The following is a 20,170-nucleotide window of genomic DNA, read 5'->3' as shown; positions in this document are numbered from 1 at the left end:
TTCCTGGGGTGCCAAATAAGGGCTGTGATTGGCTATTTGGCAGCCCCTATGTGAACTTGCAGCCTACACCTGGTTTTTACTTTTTATACCACCAAAACTTATCTCCAAGCCTGGAATTCAAAAGCAAGCACTTGCTTTGAGACCACTGGGAGCAACATCCAAGGGGCTGGTGAGAAACATGTTGCTCACGAGCCACTGGTTGGGGATCACTGGTCTAGACTATGACTAAATCCCTGCCATAAAGCAAGGCAAGACTACCTATGTATGCCAGAAAGCAATTCCAGATTGCCATGACTTTCCTTCATCTTCAGGAACTTCCCACATTTTATTTCTGACAGTATCCCTTTAAAGGAGAACAAAACCCTACCCATCCTCCGACACTCCACCCCCCCCACTCAGAAGTTTCCCTGTAGCCTGACCTGCAATAAATCTTCATAGTTGTGCAGCGGAGTTCAAAGACTCCATATTCTGATCCTCTTCTGTCAGTTGCCAATACGGATCTTGTAAGAGTATGTGCAGTAGAAGCGGATTCAGGACATAGATTGAACATGCTCCTTCCTTCCGCCGCTCTTACAGAAGTAGATCAGAAGACGGGGAAGATGAACTCCGCTGCGCAACTCTGCAGATTTATTGCTGGTCATCAGACAGACTACTGAAAAGAAGAGGCTGCTGAGAGGGAGCGTGAAGGGGAATGGAGGAGAGTGTAGGGTTTAGTTCTCCTTTAACTCTTTTGAAGGTAGCTTTACATGCAAGGATAAGCAATGTATTCATGGCAGCTGACTAGGGTTGCCGCCTGGCTGGTATTTTACCAGCCTGGGCGGTAAAAATGATGGTTGATCCCAATGTTATTAATAGGGAAAAAAGATAAATATATAGGAAAGCCAGGATTTTTTTCCAGAAAAGGTGGCAACCCTACAGCCGACCCAGTATTTCCATGTGGTGCTAAAAGTGTGATGTTGGGGTTCTCCTATAGGAAACTCTGCAGCTTTGACACTTTTCTCAAATTCTAGCCAGTACATAAAAGGGTGAGAGTATCACAAATTGGGGACTGGGAAGGGACCTGGTTTGTCATGGGAAGATGGATGTTGGGAAAGCAGGGATTGGGCAGATAGTGTGTAATGGTGCAGGGGTGTAGCCAGGCAGTGGAAATATGGGCAATTACACTACTGAGTTCATTGCCAATAAATCTGTACTGCTGGCCATAGCTGGTGAAGTAGTGGCCGGGTGGCAGCCATAGCTGTGTTGTCTTCTCACCCTCTAGATGGCAACTAGAAGGTTGAATTCTTGGAAGCAGACGTAACAAATATTCCTGCAGTGATGTTTTCTCCAGCGAGTGCCGCAGCATGTCTAATGGTAGTCATGGATCACTGGCCCAACAGCCTAGAGTTCCGCTGATAACGCTGTTTTACACTTCTCTCTCCAGTGCCAGTCACTTGTGCTGTTTGATAAACGACCCCAAACAATCATCTCCAGTATAACCAACAGCATCGTGTATGTGATCCATTCACAAACTGTCAATTTCTTATTGGATATTATTAACAACGGCTGCAGTGTTTGCGCTTGGTCTTGCTCGTCAGCCAACTCCCCTCCCCTATTGCTGCCCATAACCTTACTAAGGGCAAGTATTCAGCTGAACATTTCTTTATCTTTCCATGCTCTTGTGGTAATTAATATCAGGATATGGCAGTTTGTCAGTGGATCAGTATCTTTGTTTCAGGCCACAACTTTATTTCTCTGCTTTTAAAGGGGTTGTTCCCCTTTAAATTAACTTTTAGTATGATGTAGGGATGCACCGAATCCAGGATCCGGCCTTTTTCAGCAGGATTCGGATTTGGCCTATCGGCCTATTTGAATATCCAAATTAGGATTTGGATTCAGCTGGGTAATCGGCCAAATGCTTTGCAAAGGATTTGGGGGTTCGGCCGAATCCAAAATCGTGGATTCGGTGCATCCCTAGTATGATATAGAGAGTGATATTCTGAGACAGTTTGCAATTGGTTTTCATTTTTTATTATTTATTTGTGGTTTTTGAGTTATTTAGCTTTTTATTCAGCAGCTCTCCAGTTTGCAGTTTCAGCCATCTAGTTCCTAGCGTCCAAATTACCCTAGCAACCATGCACTGATTAGAATAAGAGACTGGAATATGAATAGGAGAGGCCTGAATATAAAGATAAAGTAATAAAAAGCAATAACAATACATTTGTAGCCTTACAGAGCATTTGTTTTTAGATGGGGTCAGTGACCCCCATTTTAAAGCTGGAAAGAGTCAAAAGAAGGCGGCAAATAATTCAGAAACTATAGACAATAAATAATGAAGACCGATTGAAAAGTTGCTCAGAATTGGCCATTCTATAACATACTAAACGTTAACTTAAAGGTGAACCCCCCCTTTAACCATGGGGCAGCTCCTGGGATTCCCACATCTGTTGCCCGGAACAATCGCTGCGATTCCCACTCTCATATATTGTGTATAGGACGTGTAAGTGAACTTTGATGGATAGGCCTTCACGGGACCACTCTTGAACCACTATAGTGTGTGTATAATATACATATATATATATCTATATACACACACTTTATCCCCTGCCTGGAGCCTGATCTTATGTTTAACGGTGGCCTACCAGCCCTTTTGGCAGCTCTGAGCTGTAGTTCAATCACACATTGTTGCAGGTTTTATACAGTATGCTATTTTGTATATTCCCCCCCCCGCCCCGCTGTTCTTCCTCTTAGACTGACCGCGTATTTCCAGCAAGCGTTGTTAGGCTCATTTACTAACGCAGGGCAAATTTACACCTTGGCAGCAACCAATCAGTGTTCAGCCAGCTGCAGCAAGAATAATGAAAGCATAAAAAAAAAGGTTGCTATGGGTTACTGCATTATTACTAGGGGTGCACCTAATCCACTATTTGGGATTCAGCCGAATCCCTGGTGAAAGATTCGGCTGAATACCGAACTGAATCAGAATCCTACTTTGCATAAGTAAATTAGGGACAGGAAAGGAAAAAAAAAATCTTTTTTGATAAAAAGCCAAGTGATTTCCCTACCCACCCCTAATTTACATATGCAAATTAGGATTTGGTTCGGCCAGGCACAAGGATCTGGCTGAATCCAAATCCTGCCGAAAAAGGCCAAATCCCGAACCGAATCCTGGATTCGGTGCATCCCTAATTATTACGGATTGTCAGTCTGTTGGAAAAGGAACCCCACTGATCCCAAGTATATATATAAGTATGTATGCCTCTCCTCCCAGCAGCCTTCAGTGCTGAGTAAAGGTGTCACTATGCTTGGTGAGGTTAACTTGTCCTTAAGCCCCTGCTCAGTGCAGGTGTAAAGCCTCTGCTACACAAGAGCTTGCATTTCAATTTCCGTGCGCGTTTTTCTATAAAGGTGTATATTTCTTACTTGATATAAAAATGTTGCGCTTCTGATGTTACACTATACTTGTGACTAACTTGCCACACAAAGTATTTTTTAAAGGAATAAACTAACCTGTTATCCATTGGACTGAAGGACTTGCTTATTGTGTAGCGACGTGGGTAAAAGTACTACATAAACATACAAGGGGGGCTCATTTATAAACACTGGGCAAATTTGCACCTGGGCAGTAACCTATAGCAACCAATCGGTGATTAGCTTCTTTTCAGTCAGCTGCAAGTTCAGCACTGAAAGCAATTATCTGATTGGTTGCCATGGGTTACAAACCAGGTGCAAATTTGCCCATTGTTAATAAATGAGCCCTACAGAGTGCAGGGCATTGTGGGTTATAATTGGCGTTTAGACTCACTAACACTAGTGTTTTATGAATATTAATATATTAGCAGTCGCCATAGAGGGCCATGACGCAACCCTACCCCCTACCCAACATAGACCCCCCTCCCTCCAGCCAAGCTGCTACCCCAGGCAGGACGGCCTTCAGAAATCACGTTATTAAAATCCACTGGTGACCAAACATTGATGGCGAGCCACGCCCCCCCCCAACAAGTTATAAAAAGCCATTAGTGATCAGGGGCCCCCGTGCAAGTAAAATAAATTGATGGCCTGCAAGCCAAAAGCTGGAAAGAATTAGAAGAAAAAGGCAAATCATTAATAAATAGTGATGGGCGAATTTGCGCCGTTTCGCTTCGCCCGTTTTTTTGACGCCGGCGAATTTTTTTGCCGCGAATTTTCGCGGGGCTTTCGCAAATTTATTCGCTGCCGGCGAATCGCGCAAATTCGCCCATCACTATTAATAAACTATAAAAATAAAAATGAAGATCAATTGAAAAGTTGATTAGAAGTGGCCATTCTACAAAATACTAAAGTTAACTTAAAGGTGAACCACCCCTTTTAACTCGGATTTTCATTCTTTTTTTATTTTTTTATTACACGAATAATTGGACGGACACAACCAAACGCTGCCACTTGCTTGGTTTAAAAATATATTTTCGTGTGTTTATTAAATTTCAAGTTCTCTTCTTAAATACCACTGTATGGTTTGCTGGAAAGGAAAATATACCCTATAATGGGCAGTACATTGCCTTCTAGAAAAACAAAAAAGATGGTGCAGTTAAGTTGTACAGGTATGGGACCTGTTATCCAGAATGCTCGGGACCTGGGGCTTTCTGAATAAAGGAACTTTCAGTAATTTGGATCTTCATACCTTAAGTCTTCTAGAAAATCATGTAAACATTAAATAAACCCAATAGGCTGGTTTTGCTTCCAATAAGGATTAATTATATCTTAGTTTGGATCAAGTACAAAGTAGTGTTTTATTATTACAGAGAAAAAGGAAATCATTTTTAAAAATGTGAATTATTTGATTAAAATGGATTCTACGGGGGATGGTCTTCCCATAATTTGGAGCGTTCTGGATAAGGGGTTTCTCATGAAATGCAGTGAGGCATCGGTGTTTGCTGGGTGTATGGGGTACTGACAAAAGTCCCTCGCACCTAATTTAAGCTCCCCATAGACGTGACGATTCTTCTTGCCGAACGACCGATTTTAGGGAAGCCCGACCAATCCTTCGAAATTATCGTGCGGTTAGTGGGATTCGAACAATCGTACATCTTTACGATTTTTCGGCCGACATCTGTCAGGAAATTGATCTGCCAGGTCAAAAAATCTTTGTCGGTCCCAGTGCAATGTATCTATGTTTGCAGGGCCAAGCAGGCAGCTGCCCTTTGTTTTCCTGCCAAATTGGTCTTTTTAGTTGATGGTCAATTCGTACGACGATCGTTCTGAGAAAATCGTGGTCTCACAATCAGGATCTGATCTTTTAAAAATCTCAACATCTATGGCCAGCTTTAGCCTTATGTCATGAATTGTATATCGTATACAGTAAATATTGTACCTGCTCCTTAAAGAGATACTGACACCAGAAATTAAACTTTTTTTTACATTATAATATTGTCTTTGAAAGCAACTTATAACTTTGCTATAAAGTATTTGCTCAATGCTGTTACAGTACCTGTCTGATGCCCCATGTTCCTGTATGAGGGGGCTGCCATATTTGTGCTGCAGGAGTCCATTAGCATTAGAAACTTTAACTGACAGGCTGAGATGGGACAGTCAGGTTGGCAAAACAGTCAGGTTTAGAAACTTCAACTAACAATTACTTACAAAAAAAAAAAAACTCAGCAAAAAATGATTAACATGACCTACAGGTAACATTTAATGTACATTTATATTTTAAAAAGTAGTTTTTTAGTGTCAGTATCACTTTAAGCTCAGGTAAGTGACAGAAGCCCAGGGCATGTGTCGTGAACCAGTAGAAACCACGGGGAGCTACTGGGGAATATGTTTTCTCTCTTATAATATGAACTTTTAAACAAAGAGCTGAACTTTTCACTTGATTTAAAGGGCCACTACTATACCTACAGAAGTTATGGAGTTGTGCTTAGTAGAGGGGAATCATTAATCTTCCAGTGTCATCAGGCAATTGTAAGATAATGGGAGTGTTATGGGAGGAGAGATACATAAAGTTGATCTCAGCCGACCTGCTTTCCAGTTGCAGCTCAGACCAAGCTGAAACAAATCAGTTGCACCTTTTGTAGAAGCCACGGTAAAAACGTGTCATATTTTTACATGTTAATAGACAAAATAGGGATGAAGAATTAGAGTACAGTGTCCCTTTAACCATTGTCTGTCATAACTAATAAAATCTATGGGCCTGACTGCCAGCACCGTATATATGTATGTATATATATATATATATATATATATATATACACATACATATATACGGTGCTGGCAGTCAAGAAGAATGGGCCCGGGACAACTATATATATATGGCCGCCATCAGGGGGGACAGTTGTCCCGGGCCCATTCTTCACTTACTTGATTAGCTGGGCCCATCTGCTTTCAGCATGTGCACGGAAGATTTTCTCCTATTAAGATTTACTGTAACCTCATTGGTCCTTTAAGAATAAATCCCGGTAAATCTGCATTGGGATTGGATCCCCTTATCCAACCCCTGTACAGCTTTACCGGGACCGGAATAGCCTTTTCCCATAGACTCCATTTTATCCAAATAATCCAATATTTAAAAAATGATTTCCTTTTTCTCTGTAATAATAAAACAGTAGCTTGTACTTGATCCCAACTAAGATATAATTAATCCTTATTAGAAGAAAAAACCAGCCTATTGGGTTTATTTAATGTTTACGTGATTTTCTAGTAGACTTATAGTATGAAGATCCACATTATACGAAGATCCGTTATCCGAAAGACCCCAGGTCCCAATCATTCTGGATAACAGGTCCCATACCTGTATATATATATTGTGCATTTCTAGATTTGTGCCCCTTAAGCCATTTCTGAATCTAAGGAGTAAAAAACCGTATAAATATACAGAAAATAATGTTCTGTACAAGATACTCTGTCCCCTCCTGCTGTTATATCTGTCTCTATGTATAGACTGCTTATATATAGGGAATACTCTGTCTCCAGGCACAGACATTAGTAGAGAGAGAGAGGAGTGTTTGTTAGCTGGACTCCTGCAGGAGCGAGGCTTCTGGGTTTGCATTGTCCACATCATTCCAATATGGCAACATAAAGGGCAGAGACGACAGTTTCTTCTCCAAAATGGGCCATAGACTGGACTCTAAAAACTGGTTGCCTTCACTTGATAAATGCAGCCCATCTGAGAGATAGACTGTATAGTCCTGTGTGAGAAATAAAACATTTACCACCTTGTATTTGTGTAACTATATAGAAAACGTAACACCTCTACTGCCATTAAATGTTAGACAGAAATATTGTCCTTGCTAATAGAGGAAGAAACCAAAAGTCACTTGGGGGTACCAAATTGTTATGTACCCCGAAGTGATTCTAATTGCTCATCTCCTACCCTGACATGGTGGTCTTCTTTAAAAGAAAATGTATTTCTAACCTCCTAGGAATCCCTGTGGATTTGAGGTTTTCTTGTTCTTTAGTACAGTGAAACTTCAATTTTACAACCCCTGATGTTAAAGGGGGTTGTTCACCTTAGTGTCAACTTTTAGTATGATGTAAAGAGTGATATTTAGAGAAAAATTGCAATTGCTTTTCATTTTTTATTATTTGCTGTTTTTGAGTTATTCAGCAGCTCTCCAATTTGCAATTTTAGAAATCCGGTTGCTAAGGTTCATATTACCCTAGCAACCATGCACTGAATTGAATAAGAGACTGGAATATAAATAGGAGAAGCCTGAATAAAAAGACAAACAAAAAGTAGCAATAACAATACATTTGTAGGCTTATGAAACATTTGGTTTTTTTTAGATGGGGTCAGTGACCCCCATTTAAAACCTGGAAAGAGTCAGAAGAAGAAGGCACGAAATTAAAAAGCTATAAAATAAATAATGAAAACCAATTGAAAAGTTGCTTAGAATTGGCCATTCTATAACATACTGAAAGTTTACTTAATAATTTTACATTATTTTTGTGGTCTCACCCATATATCATGCACAATTCGCTTCCCTGATTTTACATTTTCAAGGATTTTACACAATTTTGTTCTGGTCCCCCAAAAAACATAAAACAGGGGTTTCTACTGTAACACAGTATTTTTTACATATCACATTCTATTTATCTTTGTAATTTAGTGATGTTTATAAATTGACTTTTTTTTTAGTAGTCACTACTCGTTCCAGAGCAGAACCAACCTTACACATTCACGTAAATAACTCGGTAGCGGGTCAGGAGGAATCACTTTGACCACAGAGGAATTTTAGGGGAAGTGGTAACATTTAGTAAAGTATTAGACCCTATCGACTTCACTGCTACATTTTGGGGTTGGCCATGTTATAGGCACACTGTTGCTTCAGGGTAGGACTACATGGATGTTTTGGCCACGATCCAACGCGCTGCAACAAAACGCCAGCGTCAAACCGCATTCGATGGAAATAAGGCAAGTAATGGAAATTTCGGAGAGTGTCGCAGCGTTGATCTGACGCGACTGTCGGATGCAGACGCAACAATCAAAGCTGCGACACCATCCGATAATGCATTCACTTACCTTATTTCCGTCGCATGTGATTTGACGCATGCATTTTTGCGCAGCGCGTCAGATCGCACACAAAACACTCGTGTAGTCCTTCACTATGTCTGTAAGTTTGCTGGACAGTAGAGTTAAATGGGTGGTTCACCTTTAAGTATGTTGTCGAATTGCAATAAGCAATTTTTCAATTGGTCTTCATGATTTTTTTTGGATTTTTTTTATATAGTTTTTGAATTATTTACCTTTTTCTTCCAACTCTCTCCATCTTTCAAATGGGGGTCACTGACCCCATCTAAAAACAAATGCTCTGTAAAGCTACACATTTATTGTTATTGCTACTTTTTCTTAGTCGTCTGTCTATTCAGGCCTCTCCTACTCATATTCCAGTCTCTTATTCAAGGGTATGGCTATGGTAATTTGGACCCTAGCAACCAGATCGCTGAAACTGCAAACTGAATAAAAATCCAAATGACTCAAAAACCACAAATAATTAAAAATGAAACCCAATTGCAAATTGTCTCAGAATATCACTCTCTACATCATACTAAAAGTTAATTCAAAAGTGAACAACCCCTTTACGCTAAAAAGGAAATATCTCATTCACAATAACTCCCGTCTCCAATATCTTGACTTGGAATATTAATAGGGTAACAAGGAAACTGCTGTTCCCCTTTAATGACAATATAAGAATGTCATTCCAAGCTGCTACCTGGTTGTTGGTGTAATTAATCCCTAGCAAGCAGATAGTGACATTCCAAGCCTGAAACAAGCAAGTAACCCTTTGCTGTCTGACTGGGTCTATAACAGAAAGTATGTAAGACTAACAGGGGACCTGGTCACCTACCTGGCCACTTTCCTGCATTTGGCTCCACAAATCCACCACCTCAGTGCCACATTCACTGGCGACTTGTACACAGGCCTTGGCATACAAACCAGCAGCGCTGTTCAAACGGTTCAGCTTACAGCCTGAATGAGTAGAATGAGAGTACAGGTGTGGGATCTTTTATCTGAAAAAACTCATCATTCAGAAAACACATTTGCCATAGATTCCAATTTAAATGAGTTGCACTTTCCAATTTAAAGGAGAACTAAAGCCTAACTAATGAAGTAGCTAGAAATGTTGTACATTCTGTTTTGGGCTCATGTACCAGCCCGAGGCAACCACAGCCCTTTAGCAGAAAAGCATCTGTGTCTCCAAAGATGCCCCTATAGCTCTCCATCTTCTTTTCTGCTGATTCACTGCACATGCTCTAGGCTGCTGTCACTTACTGAGCTTAGGGACCCACTCACAATATACAGTACACATAGAATAGAAATGTCACAATATAAGGCTGATTAGTAATTAATACAGATAATTACTACATGGCAGCTCAGAAACCAGTGCAATCAGTATCAGAATTTAATAATCAGCCCTGTAGCATCAGCTTATATTACAGGGGAAGCTCATTTTCTGCTGGATAATTAGTGACGACCCCTAAGCTTAGCTTCTCAACAGCTGCTCAGAGCCCACTGAGCATGTGAGTGTCACAGACACTTTCCAAGATGGTGACCCCCTGTGACAAGTTTGAAGTCCTGGATCATTGCTGCTATTGACAAGCTGAAACTTTATGTTAATGCAATAAGTGCAGTATATAAAATATGGCATTTTTAGCCATATTCATTCCTTTAAATGCACAACAACTTACTGTGTGACCTGCCTACTTTATATTATTTACTGGTCCAGCAGCAGGTATGATACATTTTTAAAAAGAAAACCCGTTGGCACTGAAGCTTGCCCCATAAAGAAAAATTACATTGTCATTGAGTTAATGGATAAAGATTGTACCTTTCAGTAGACACTGCTCTTCCCAGGCAGGCTCATATATTGGTGGGGGAGTGACCAGTATGATCTTATCCTGTGTGATGTTTATGCTCTTCAGGTACTGGATCATACACCTTAAATTCTCAGTGTATTCCTCTAAGGGGACATGCTGCTGGGGGTTTTCTTCTGTAAAGGGGAGAGAAGAAGGAACAAACAAAATGTATTATGGTACCAAGTTACAAACATACAAATGCCCTGCACATTATTCTGCATCTTTTCAACCATTTACCACAGCAATGGTAATCACTTTGGACTATATTGTGGCATTCCCAAACGTCACGTACTGATACAAACAGCTTCCCATTACAATCAAGAGGATTTACCCTTTATTTTGTATGTTTTATTGATTTTATAATAGTCATAACAAAAAAGAAATAAAAAAAAAACAAGAATGAATAAAATTGTAGAAAAAAGTTAGTGAAGCGCAAAAATATCGCAAAACAACACAAGGTGCAACAGAATATCACATCACATGGAATAGGGGTACAAGGTGACATTACCAAGTATGCACTGCCGTTATAGTATATCTGGGGCTTGGGTGTGATAAGATCCTAGAGATGTACTCTGCTTAATATACAGGGGGCAAGAAAAATAGATTTTTGTACTTACCGTTAAATCCTTTTCTCTTGTCCTACATTGAGGGACACAGGTACCATGGGGATGAAGATCCTGTTGCTTGGAGAAAGGACACTAAAAGGTTAAAGTGGCTCCTCCTCCTCCTGCTCTGGGCTTCATCCCGCCTACCTCCTCAATCCTCAGTTTTCTGACCGAAGAAGAGATGACGAGCCCTACCAATTGCCCATGTGAAGAGAAGGAGCACCTCCCCAATGCAAGCCAAGCACGGTATGAACCACCTGCTGTTTGAACTTGTTGGTATTTGAACAATAAAAATTATTTAAGATATTCACTGATTAACATTAACTTGAACTAATACAGGGAGGGAAGGCCTGTGTCCCCCAATGTAGGACAAGAGAAAAGGATTTAACGGTAAGTACAAAAATCTATTTTTCTCTTGCCTAGATTGGGGGACACAGGCACCATGGGGACGTCCCAAAGCTACCCATGAGGGTGGGACTTTTTACCCCTAGTATTCAGGGAATAACCACCTGCAACACTTTCCTGCCGAAGCTCGCTTCGGCTGAGGCGAATGTATGCACCTTGTAGAATTTGGAAAAGGTGTGTGTAGATGACCACACTGCAGCCCTACAGACCTGTTCTTCTGAAGGCTGGAACCGAACCACCCAAGAAGTGCTGAGTGAAGAAGTAGAATGAGCTGAACCCGGAATGGTGTGGCCTTACCTCGTACCTCATAGGCCTTCAAGATTGTTGACCTAATCCATCTTGCATTGGTGGCCTTAGATGCCTTAAGGCTTTACCGTGGTCCTTCTGGTAAGAAAAGAGATTGTCTAGCTTCCTTCTACTCTTGGTAGCCCTGGTGTATGTTCTGAGAGAATGAACCACATCTACGTATGTAACTGTTCCAACTTTGTCTTTTGTTCAGGACAAAATGAAGGAACCACCAGGTCCTGGTTAAGATGGAACTCTGACACCACCTTAGGAAGAAATCCAGGGTAGGTCTCAACACCGCCTTGTCCTTGTAAAAAATCAAAAATGGTGGACGACAGGATAGAGCTGCTAGTTCTGAAACTAGTCTAGCCGAAGTGATGGCTAATAGAAAACTACCTTAAGAGTCAGCAGAGGTAATAGAATTGATCCAATGGCTCGAACGGTTGCTCCTGCATACAGAAGGTACCATATTGAGATCCCAGGGAGGGATTGTATGACGGTATGGAGGTATCATCCTCATGCTCCCTGTAGGAAGGTCTTGATGTTGGGCAGCATTGCAAGCTGCTGCTGAAAAAGGATAGATAAGGCTGATACCTGAACATTCAGTGAGCTGAGCGCCAGCCCTTTTTTCTAAACCCTCCTGAAGGAATAACAATAGGCTACTTTCGTCCCAGGACTGTGGGTCTTTGGCTTTAGATTTACACCAGCATATGAATGTCCTCCATACCCTGTGGTAGATGCGTGCGGAGACGGGCTTTCTGACCCTTAGTAAGGTCGTTTATGGCCTTTTTTGGAACTCTGGCTAGGATTATGGCTTCAAGTGTCATGCTTCAGTTAAAGCCAACCATGGTGAACTCGGGTGGAGGATCAGTGCCTGAGATAACAGATCCATTCTGTCTGGAAGGTGGAATGGTGCGTCCACTGATGAACTTATGAGCTCTTCGAACCAAGTGTGGTGTGGCCAGTAGGGTGCCACTAGAACGGTTTCTACCCTTCTTGATTACCCTTGGCAGAAGTGCCAGTGGTGGGAAGACATATGCTAGGTGAAACTGCCACGGAACCACCAGTGTGTCCAATGCTGGGCCAGAGGGTCATTGCTTCTTGTGAAGAACCTCGGAAGCTGCTTGTTGTACCTGGATGCCATTAAGTCTACTTCTGGAGTGTCCCACCTTGCAAGAATCAGTTGAAAAAACCTCTGGGTGTAGGCTCCACTCTCCCTGATCTAAGGTCTCTCGTCTGAGAAAATCTGCTACCCAGTTGTCCACTCCAGGGAGATGAACTGCGGAGATAGCTGGTACTGTGTTTTACACCCACAGAAGAATTTGCTGTGCCTCTGCGAGGGCAGCTTGACTCCTTGTGCCTCCTTGGTGGTTGATGTAAGGCTTGTAAGCCAACGCTGTCACATTGTCTGCTTGTATTCTTACAGGTAGATCTTGAAGTCTGCCTGACCATTGGAGCAATGACAGGTAGATTGCTCTTAATTCCAGGATGTTGATGGGGAGAAGTTATTTCTGTGACCAACGTCCCTGTATGGTTAGGTCTCCCAATACTTCTCCCCATCAACATCTGGCATCTGTTGTGATGACTGTCCACTGGTGATTGGGGAAGGGTTTTCCTGACTGAAGTGTTGTTGGTCAAAGCCACCAATTGATAGAGGTTGAAACTAGTTCTGATAGGGGAATCCTGCAGTTTAGGTTCGCTCAGTTCCTCCTCTGGTGTTGGAGTAAGGCTCTGTAAGGCTCTGGTGTGGAGCTGCGCATATGGAATCGCAGGATGATACTATAGTCCCTAGCACTCTCATGGCAATTGTAAAGGTACCTGATACGTTTTCTGCAGAGCTGACAGGAGCCCCTGCATTGAGGTGATCTTGGATTGGGGATGGAAGGCTCTTTTTTTCAGTTGGGGGTCACTGACCCCGGCAGCCAAAAGTTATTGCTCTGTGAAGCCACAATTTGTTAGAAATTATAATCAAGCACATTTAACAGTTGCACCTGTAGGCAGTCTGAGCATCGACCTCTCGCTGGACTCTATGTTAATGGGCCAACGGGGATCTGGCAGAACAAATTCTTGACTGTAAATTTATTACATGTATATTCATTAAACTTTCACTTATACTGTTGTTAAATCATGTCCAAGAGCCAAAAGAACCTGTGCAGTGTATTCTTTTATATATAGAGGGAACGAGCACAGGTATACAGCCTATGATCGGAAAATCTAATATACAAATATTTACTGATTTCTCAGGGAACCCATCAGGTATACGGGGTAGAGGGTGAAAGACAAATCAACAAGGCAGATTTCTGGAAAGAATAGTTTAATTAACAGGATAAAAAAAACTGTACAAAGGCTTTGATAGTTGCAGTGTGTTACTGCCAACACATGAAACAAAAGTCTTCTCAAATAGGACCAGAGAGATTTCCAGCCTGTGGCAAGGGTTGTTTAACTACACCTCCCAGCATATGCAAATGGCTGATGCAGAACTCTAGCTACACAATGGCCACAGGTTAGCTATCTATAGTACATACTATTCATTTACTATGACAGTCCCAGACTGTGGGTTCTGGCAAATGCCAGAGGGGCTGCTATAAGGTGCCATAGACAGTCAGTATTTAGTGGACTGGTGGGGGCTGTTTGGGCCTCTGTGTACCTGAAATGCCAGTGCCTATTTTAATTCTCAGTCCAGCCCAGAGTACTGAAGCTGCTGGGAGCTGTAGTACAACAACAAAGAGCAGTGCAGTTACCTGTGGGTGATTGGACAAATATAAAAACAGACCATGGGGATGTCCAATCTGTAGTTTTTATTGGATGCTGCCAATTGCATTGTAGATGTATTAAAGGGCTGTAAAGAGAAACTCCATCTCATAAAGCTGGGCCTAGTTGTAGTGGAAGGCACATATTTTCCCAATGTATTAGAATAAAAAGCTCCTGCTCAATTAAACGCTGATGTCTGATTTCAAAGATTTAAAAAAAAAAAAAAGACGAGTATTCCCTGTATAGAGGAGCCTCCAGCTCTCCTATTGGATTGGACAGCACCAGCCAGACAGGGGCACTAATATTCACTTACAGTAGGAGGTGCCACAACATTGAATGTTACCCAACATGTGGCTAACTACAACTCCCAGCATTCAGTCTAGCAGCTAGAGAGAACAAACCTAAATAATAAGAAAAAAAAAGGTTTAGGTTTCAGCACAAATGTACAGCAGATTTACATACAAACACTGGGCCCAGTAAGTAGCACTCAAAGCATGATTATACTCTCCAAACGGCTATGTACAACGATCTATCTACAATATATACACAAATTCATTTTCTGCATTACTTCCAGAGCTACAATTCATCCCACCCACTTCTGACTGTCGGATTTACAAATACTTCCAATGCTACCAGATTTGGGGTGCTGGATACTGTACTTTGTGTAGTGCAAATGAAAGAGGAGACTATTGTATTCAGCCCCCACATAATAAACATGCTGCAGTGAAAGTGAAATGGATCCTTCCAACACAGCGATAGGCACAATATGCAGTAGAATACAAAATCAAGGCAAACTAAACGAGCGCCAATTCCAAACCTCATTTGCAAGGAGCAGAAGCAAAGTTACCCATACATGGCTAGAGGCCGGGCTATGTTTACACTGCTTATGTTAAAGGACCAGTAACATCAAAAAATATCTTTTCTTTTTCCATATTACAATTTGTATCTAGAACCAGTAGCTCATAAGCAACACGTTGCTCCCCAGCATTACCCAACATGCACTGGGAGATGTAGGCTTGGCACATTAGTGCAAGAAAAAACGTTGGCTAGTTTCCAAAGTAGAACAACAACAACGAGCTATAAGTGCAGTGTGGGTACCACAATTCGATATGTTGGTGTATATGTGGGGGCAGATGGGCTGGGGTGTCCTCCAACAGTTAAACATATGTACACACAAAGATTGGGACTATAAATCCCCACCCATGTGACCCCCAACACACAATTATATATGAATACTTCAAATGTATAAAAGGCAATATTTATTAGTCAACACTATGCCATGATCTCCAAATAAAAACAGTTAAAACCAAACTAAGCAGCGCTGCATGTACAAAGGGATCCCTTGTATGTATTATAGATGTAACCCAGCATGGGTAATAATTGAATATTGTGGTGAAAGAGTGGCGTGTCTGGAGCCACCTGTAGCGAAAGTTCCAAATTATCCGTTGCTGGTATACGGTTAATGATAACCGAATTATAAATAATGAAATATCCCAGGTGTCAAAGTGCCAGAGTCAATAAGTATCAATAAAGCACCCCTTTAGGGTAGGTTTCCTCTTGATAATAACCCCGTTCCATGTTCAAGGGTGAGGAGGGATTATGAGCGCCTGCCGTGCGGCCAAAACCCTGTGGGTGGGTACGAAATAAATGGGATGACCAAAAGGACGCCTTCGTGGGGTGTCCTACAAATATGGATGTTTCCCAGGGCAGCCCCGCTCAACCAAAATAAAGTATATTACCGACCATGCGGAAGTCCGTGAATGACTGTGAGTCCTTAGAAAGACGTGTGGCAGCGTCTTCGTTCCGGTTCCGTGATGAGCAGTGTGCGGCAGTCCTGGCACTTGTGGACCTGTATAGGGGGATCCCCACTTGTATAGCGCGCGCTGCACCTCAACAGCCGTTTCGCCACAAGCGTGGCTTTGTCAAGAGGTCGAAGAGCCGGAAGTGATGTGCATTTTAAAAGGAAGGTCATGTGACCATGAAGTTTCAGATGCCCCAAGCGCTGTTCCGGATTCATTGTATCTAATGGGCAATAAAGTTGCATACGCCCAGCAATTGGGATTCCGCAACTTATGTTGCCAATTGTTATCTTTGAACAGTTTCTCTGTACAGTGTTGTAAATTCCACGTATATGGGAATCAATGCTGGGTTATCAGTGTAACATTATACTAATGAAAGTATTTCATAGAACAGCCCTATCATGCTTTATGGACACCTCAGAAAGCCAGACATAGTGGTGAAAATGTACCATTAAAGGTCAAGTAAACAATAAACTTGATCTATAAAAATAGAACAAATTCAGTATAGTAATTTAGTAATGGGGAATTTCACCCCAAGATTATGAAATATAATCAATACACACTAAATGTAAACCAAAAAAGGCAAAGACGAAAGAAGAAAAGGAAGAAAACAAAAGGTAAAAGAAAACCAAATAAGAAGAAAATAAACTAAAATAAAAAATTAAAAAATTAATTGACAAAATTGATGCAAGATTCCGTATTTAGAGGAAACAAATTTTGACACATACAGAGGGAGAGAAGGGGAGGTTTTGTTAATTAGAGGCATCACAGGCTTAGTCAACCCGTAGTAAGTTCGACATTGCCTTAATGCGTTATTGAATTATTTGTGAATAAATGCCTGAAAATTTAGATGTCCATTAAGTCCAAATTCTGACTTGTAAGTATTAAGTCTAAAGATCCAAGAGGTCTCCAATTGGAGTAATCTATTTTCCAAATCACCTCCCCTTATGTCTCCATGTAAGCGATCAATACCCTGGAACGAGCAGCCTAAGTATCGACCGCCATGTGAGCAATGTATGTGCTTGGCGATACTGGACAGGAGGTTACAGTTTTTTATGTCCCGTATGTGTGCATAGATACGTCTCTTTAGCATCCTGATTGTTTTCCCCACATACATGCTACCACAATGGCAGGTAAATAAGTATATTACAAATGTAGTGGTACATGATATGTAATGATACATGTCAAAATTAGTTTGCTCGTTTCCAAAGGTATTTGACATTTTTAGAAATTGACACTGTTCACAGGCTCCACATCTAAAGGTGCCTGGGTTCTTGCAACAGGTCCTTTTGGATCCCTTCCGAAAGTGGCTATGTGTTAGAAGGTCCCCAATACTTGTGTTCCTTTTATATGTGATTAGGGGGTGTGGGGAAACCAGGGATCCTAAGGCCGGATCCCCGGTCAATATATCCCAATGTTTTTGAATAACGGATCTCACATCCCTGTCATTGCTGTTAAAGGTCAAAATTAATCTCGTATGTTCCTGATTTGCTGGTTTCGCAAGTACATTTCTTTGCCTATGAACATTATAAAGCAGATCTTCCCTATCGGTGGCCAGAGCTCCTTGATAAGCTCTACGGAGGCATCTTGTTTTATAACCTCTAGCCTTGAATCTCTGATAGAGTTTGTAAGCTTCCCGTTTGTACTCCTCCTCAGAAGAGCATATTCTTCTCAATCTTAAATATTGTCCCTTGGGAATGCCTTTTATGCATCCTGGAGGATGCATGGATTTGGCATGGAGGAAGCTATTACTTGCGGTTTGTTTGCGAAATAGGGTAGTGGTCAAAAGTCCTTGTTGGTCCTTTCGCAGTTCAATATCTAGGAATTCAAGCCTCTCCCTATTGTAATTGACCGTAAAAGTCAAGTTATACTTGTTAACGTTAAGTTTGGCCACAAACTCTTTCAATAGGGTGTCAGAGCCCTGCCAGATGATCATAATGTCATCGATGTATCTGTGCCATCGAAGAATATGGCACAGGTACATCTCATATTCGTCACTAGAGAATACAAATCGTTCCCATTCTCCAAGGTACAGATTTGCATAACTGGGGGCACATTTCGCCCCCATGGCCACTCCCTGTCGCTGCAAGTAATATATGCCATCAAATAAAAAGCATTATGGTACAGAACAAATTCAAGTGCCTGCAAAATAAACTCATGTTTTTCGTCAATGGGAGTATGTGTTCGTTCAAAGACGGATCTTAAGGCCGACAACCCCAAACCATGGGGTATACTCATATACAATGCTTCCACATCTAGTCCCACCAGTATACAATCCGGATCCAGTATTAAGCCATTTATTTCCCTCAGAAGATGAGAAGTGTCTAATACAAAGGAGTCCAACTCCTTTACAAGGGGCTGTAATACTATATCAATATACTCACTGATGGGCTCAGTCAATGAGCCACAGCCCGATACGATGGGTCTCCCTGGTGGATTATTAAGTGACTTGTGGACTTTTGGTAGAGCATAGAAAGTGGGAACTCTTGGATGATTAACTTTTAGAAATTCACTTGTGTTCCCATCTATAATCCCCATTTCTCTCGCTTGATCAATGAGCACAAACAGCTCCTCCTTGAATTTATGCAATTGAGGTAGTAGCACCGGTTGGTACCACTTCTTATTTTCTAAAATTTTTTTGCACATAATGACATATGCTGAAGAATCCATAACCACCACATTGGATCCCTTATCAGAGGGTTTTATGGTTATTTCAGGATTAGATTGTAACTGTTTAATTTGCAAGAACTCTTCTCTTGTAAGATTAGGAAACTTGACATTTTTTGGGATCCGTAATATATCTTCCGTGACCCTTCGTACAAAAGTCTCTATTGCCCCATTTTCCGAAACATGGGGATATCGGCAATGAAACATCCATATTTGTAGGACACCCCACGAAGGCGTCCTTTTGGTCATCCCATTTATTTCGTACCCACCCACAGGGTTTTGGCCGCACGGCAGGCGCTCATAATCCCTCCTCACCCTTGAACATGGAACGGGGTTATTATCAAGAGGAAACCTACCCTAAAGGGGTGCTTTATTGATACTTATTGACTCTGGCACTTTGACACCTGGGATATTTCATTATTTATAATTCAGTTATCATTAACCGTATACCGGCAACGGATAATTTGGAACTTTCGCTACAGGTGGCTCCAGACACGCCACTCTTTCACCACAATATTCAATTATTACCCATGCTGGGTTACATCTATAATACATACAAGGGATCCCTTTGTACATGCAGCGCTGCTTAGTTTGGTTTTAACTGTTTTTATTTGGAGATCATGGCATAGTGTTGACTAATAAATATTGCCTTTTATACATTTGAAGTATTCATATATAATTGTGTGTTGGGGGTCACATGGGTGGGGATTTATAGTCCCAATCTTTGTGTGTACATATGTTTAACTGTTGGAGGACACCCCAGCCCATCTGCCCCCACATATACACCAACATATCGAATTGTGGTACCCACACTGCACTTATAGCTCGTTGTTGTTGTTCTATGTAACTAATTTGGGACTAGTATTCCCTGTTTAAGTGCAGGTGGACACCAATGGTATGCACCAAATATTTGTATATTGACCAATATATAGGTTTTTTCTTTTTCTTTTTCTCTCTTTTCCTACTTATTTCTTTTTTATTGTAATTGTTATTATGGAATTTTTCCTGGATGATGGCAAGTGGGCTGAACTAGCTAAAAACATTTTTTCAGGGTCTTCCACGTCCACAAATATGGGTATTCCCACACTTTCACATCTAATGGCCAAGAGCAAAAACCTGTTACGTAGGAGATTGAATGTATTCTGGAATGTGATCTGTTTGGAGGAATACATGACACGCCGTATTATACCAAGGGGGCTACGTGTACAGATTTTTCCCTCCTTTGAGGAAACACCAATGGAATTTAAAACTCAATGGGAACAAGTTTTGCATGAATGTTCTTGTAAACTTATGTTGCTACTTAAAAAACACAACTTGGAAGAACTAGAGTCCATCAAATTACAACAG

At 41.3% G+C, this 20,170-nt stretch overlaps 1 protein-coding gene across 2 annotated transcripts in view; it reads right to left on the bottom strand.

Annotated features, from left to right (window-relative positions):
- Window positions 1–6,846: 6,846 nt before the first annotated feature.
- iah1.L (isoamyl acetate hydrolyzing esterase 1 (putative) L homeolog) overlaps window positions 6,847–20,170 on the bottom strand; it is a 30,662-nt gene continuing 17,338 nt past the window's right edge. For both annotated transcript variants that reach the window (XM_018264005.2, XM_018264006.2), the window contains exons 5-7: window positions 10,284–10,445; window positions 9,303–9,424; window positions 6,847–7,142 (exon numbers count right to left, since the gene is read on the bottom strand). In XM_018264005.2, coding sequence (XP_018119494.1) covers window positions 6,963–7,142; window positions 9,303–9,424; window positions 10,284–10,445 — 464 coding nt within the window. In that variant the 3' untranslated portion in view covers window positions 6,847–6,962. The remainder of the gene's footprint in view (window positions 7,143–9,302; window positions 9,425–10,283; window positions 10,446–20,170) is intronic.

Source organism: Xenopus laevis, chromosome 5L (genome assembly GCF_017654675.1).
Source record: "Xenopus laevis strain J_2021 chromosome 5L, Xenopus_laevis_v10.1, whole genome shotgun sequence".
Lineage (NCBI taxonomy): Eukaryota > Metazoa > Chordata > Amphibia > Anura > Pipidae > Xenopus > Xenopus laevis.
This window is presented reverse-complemented; position numbering and strand designations above follow the sequence as displayed.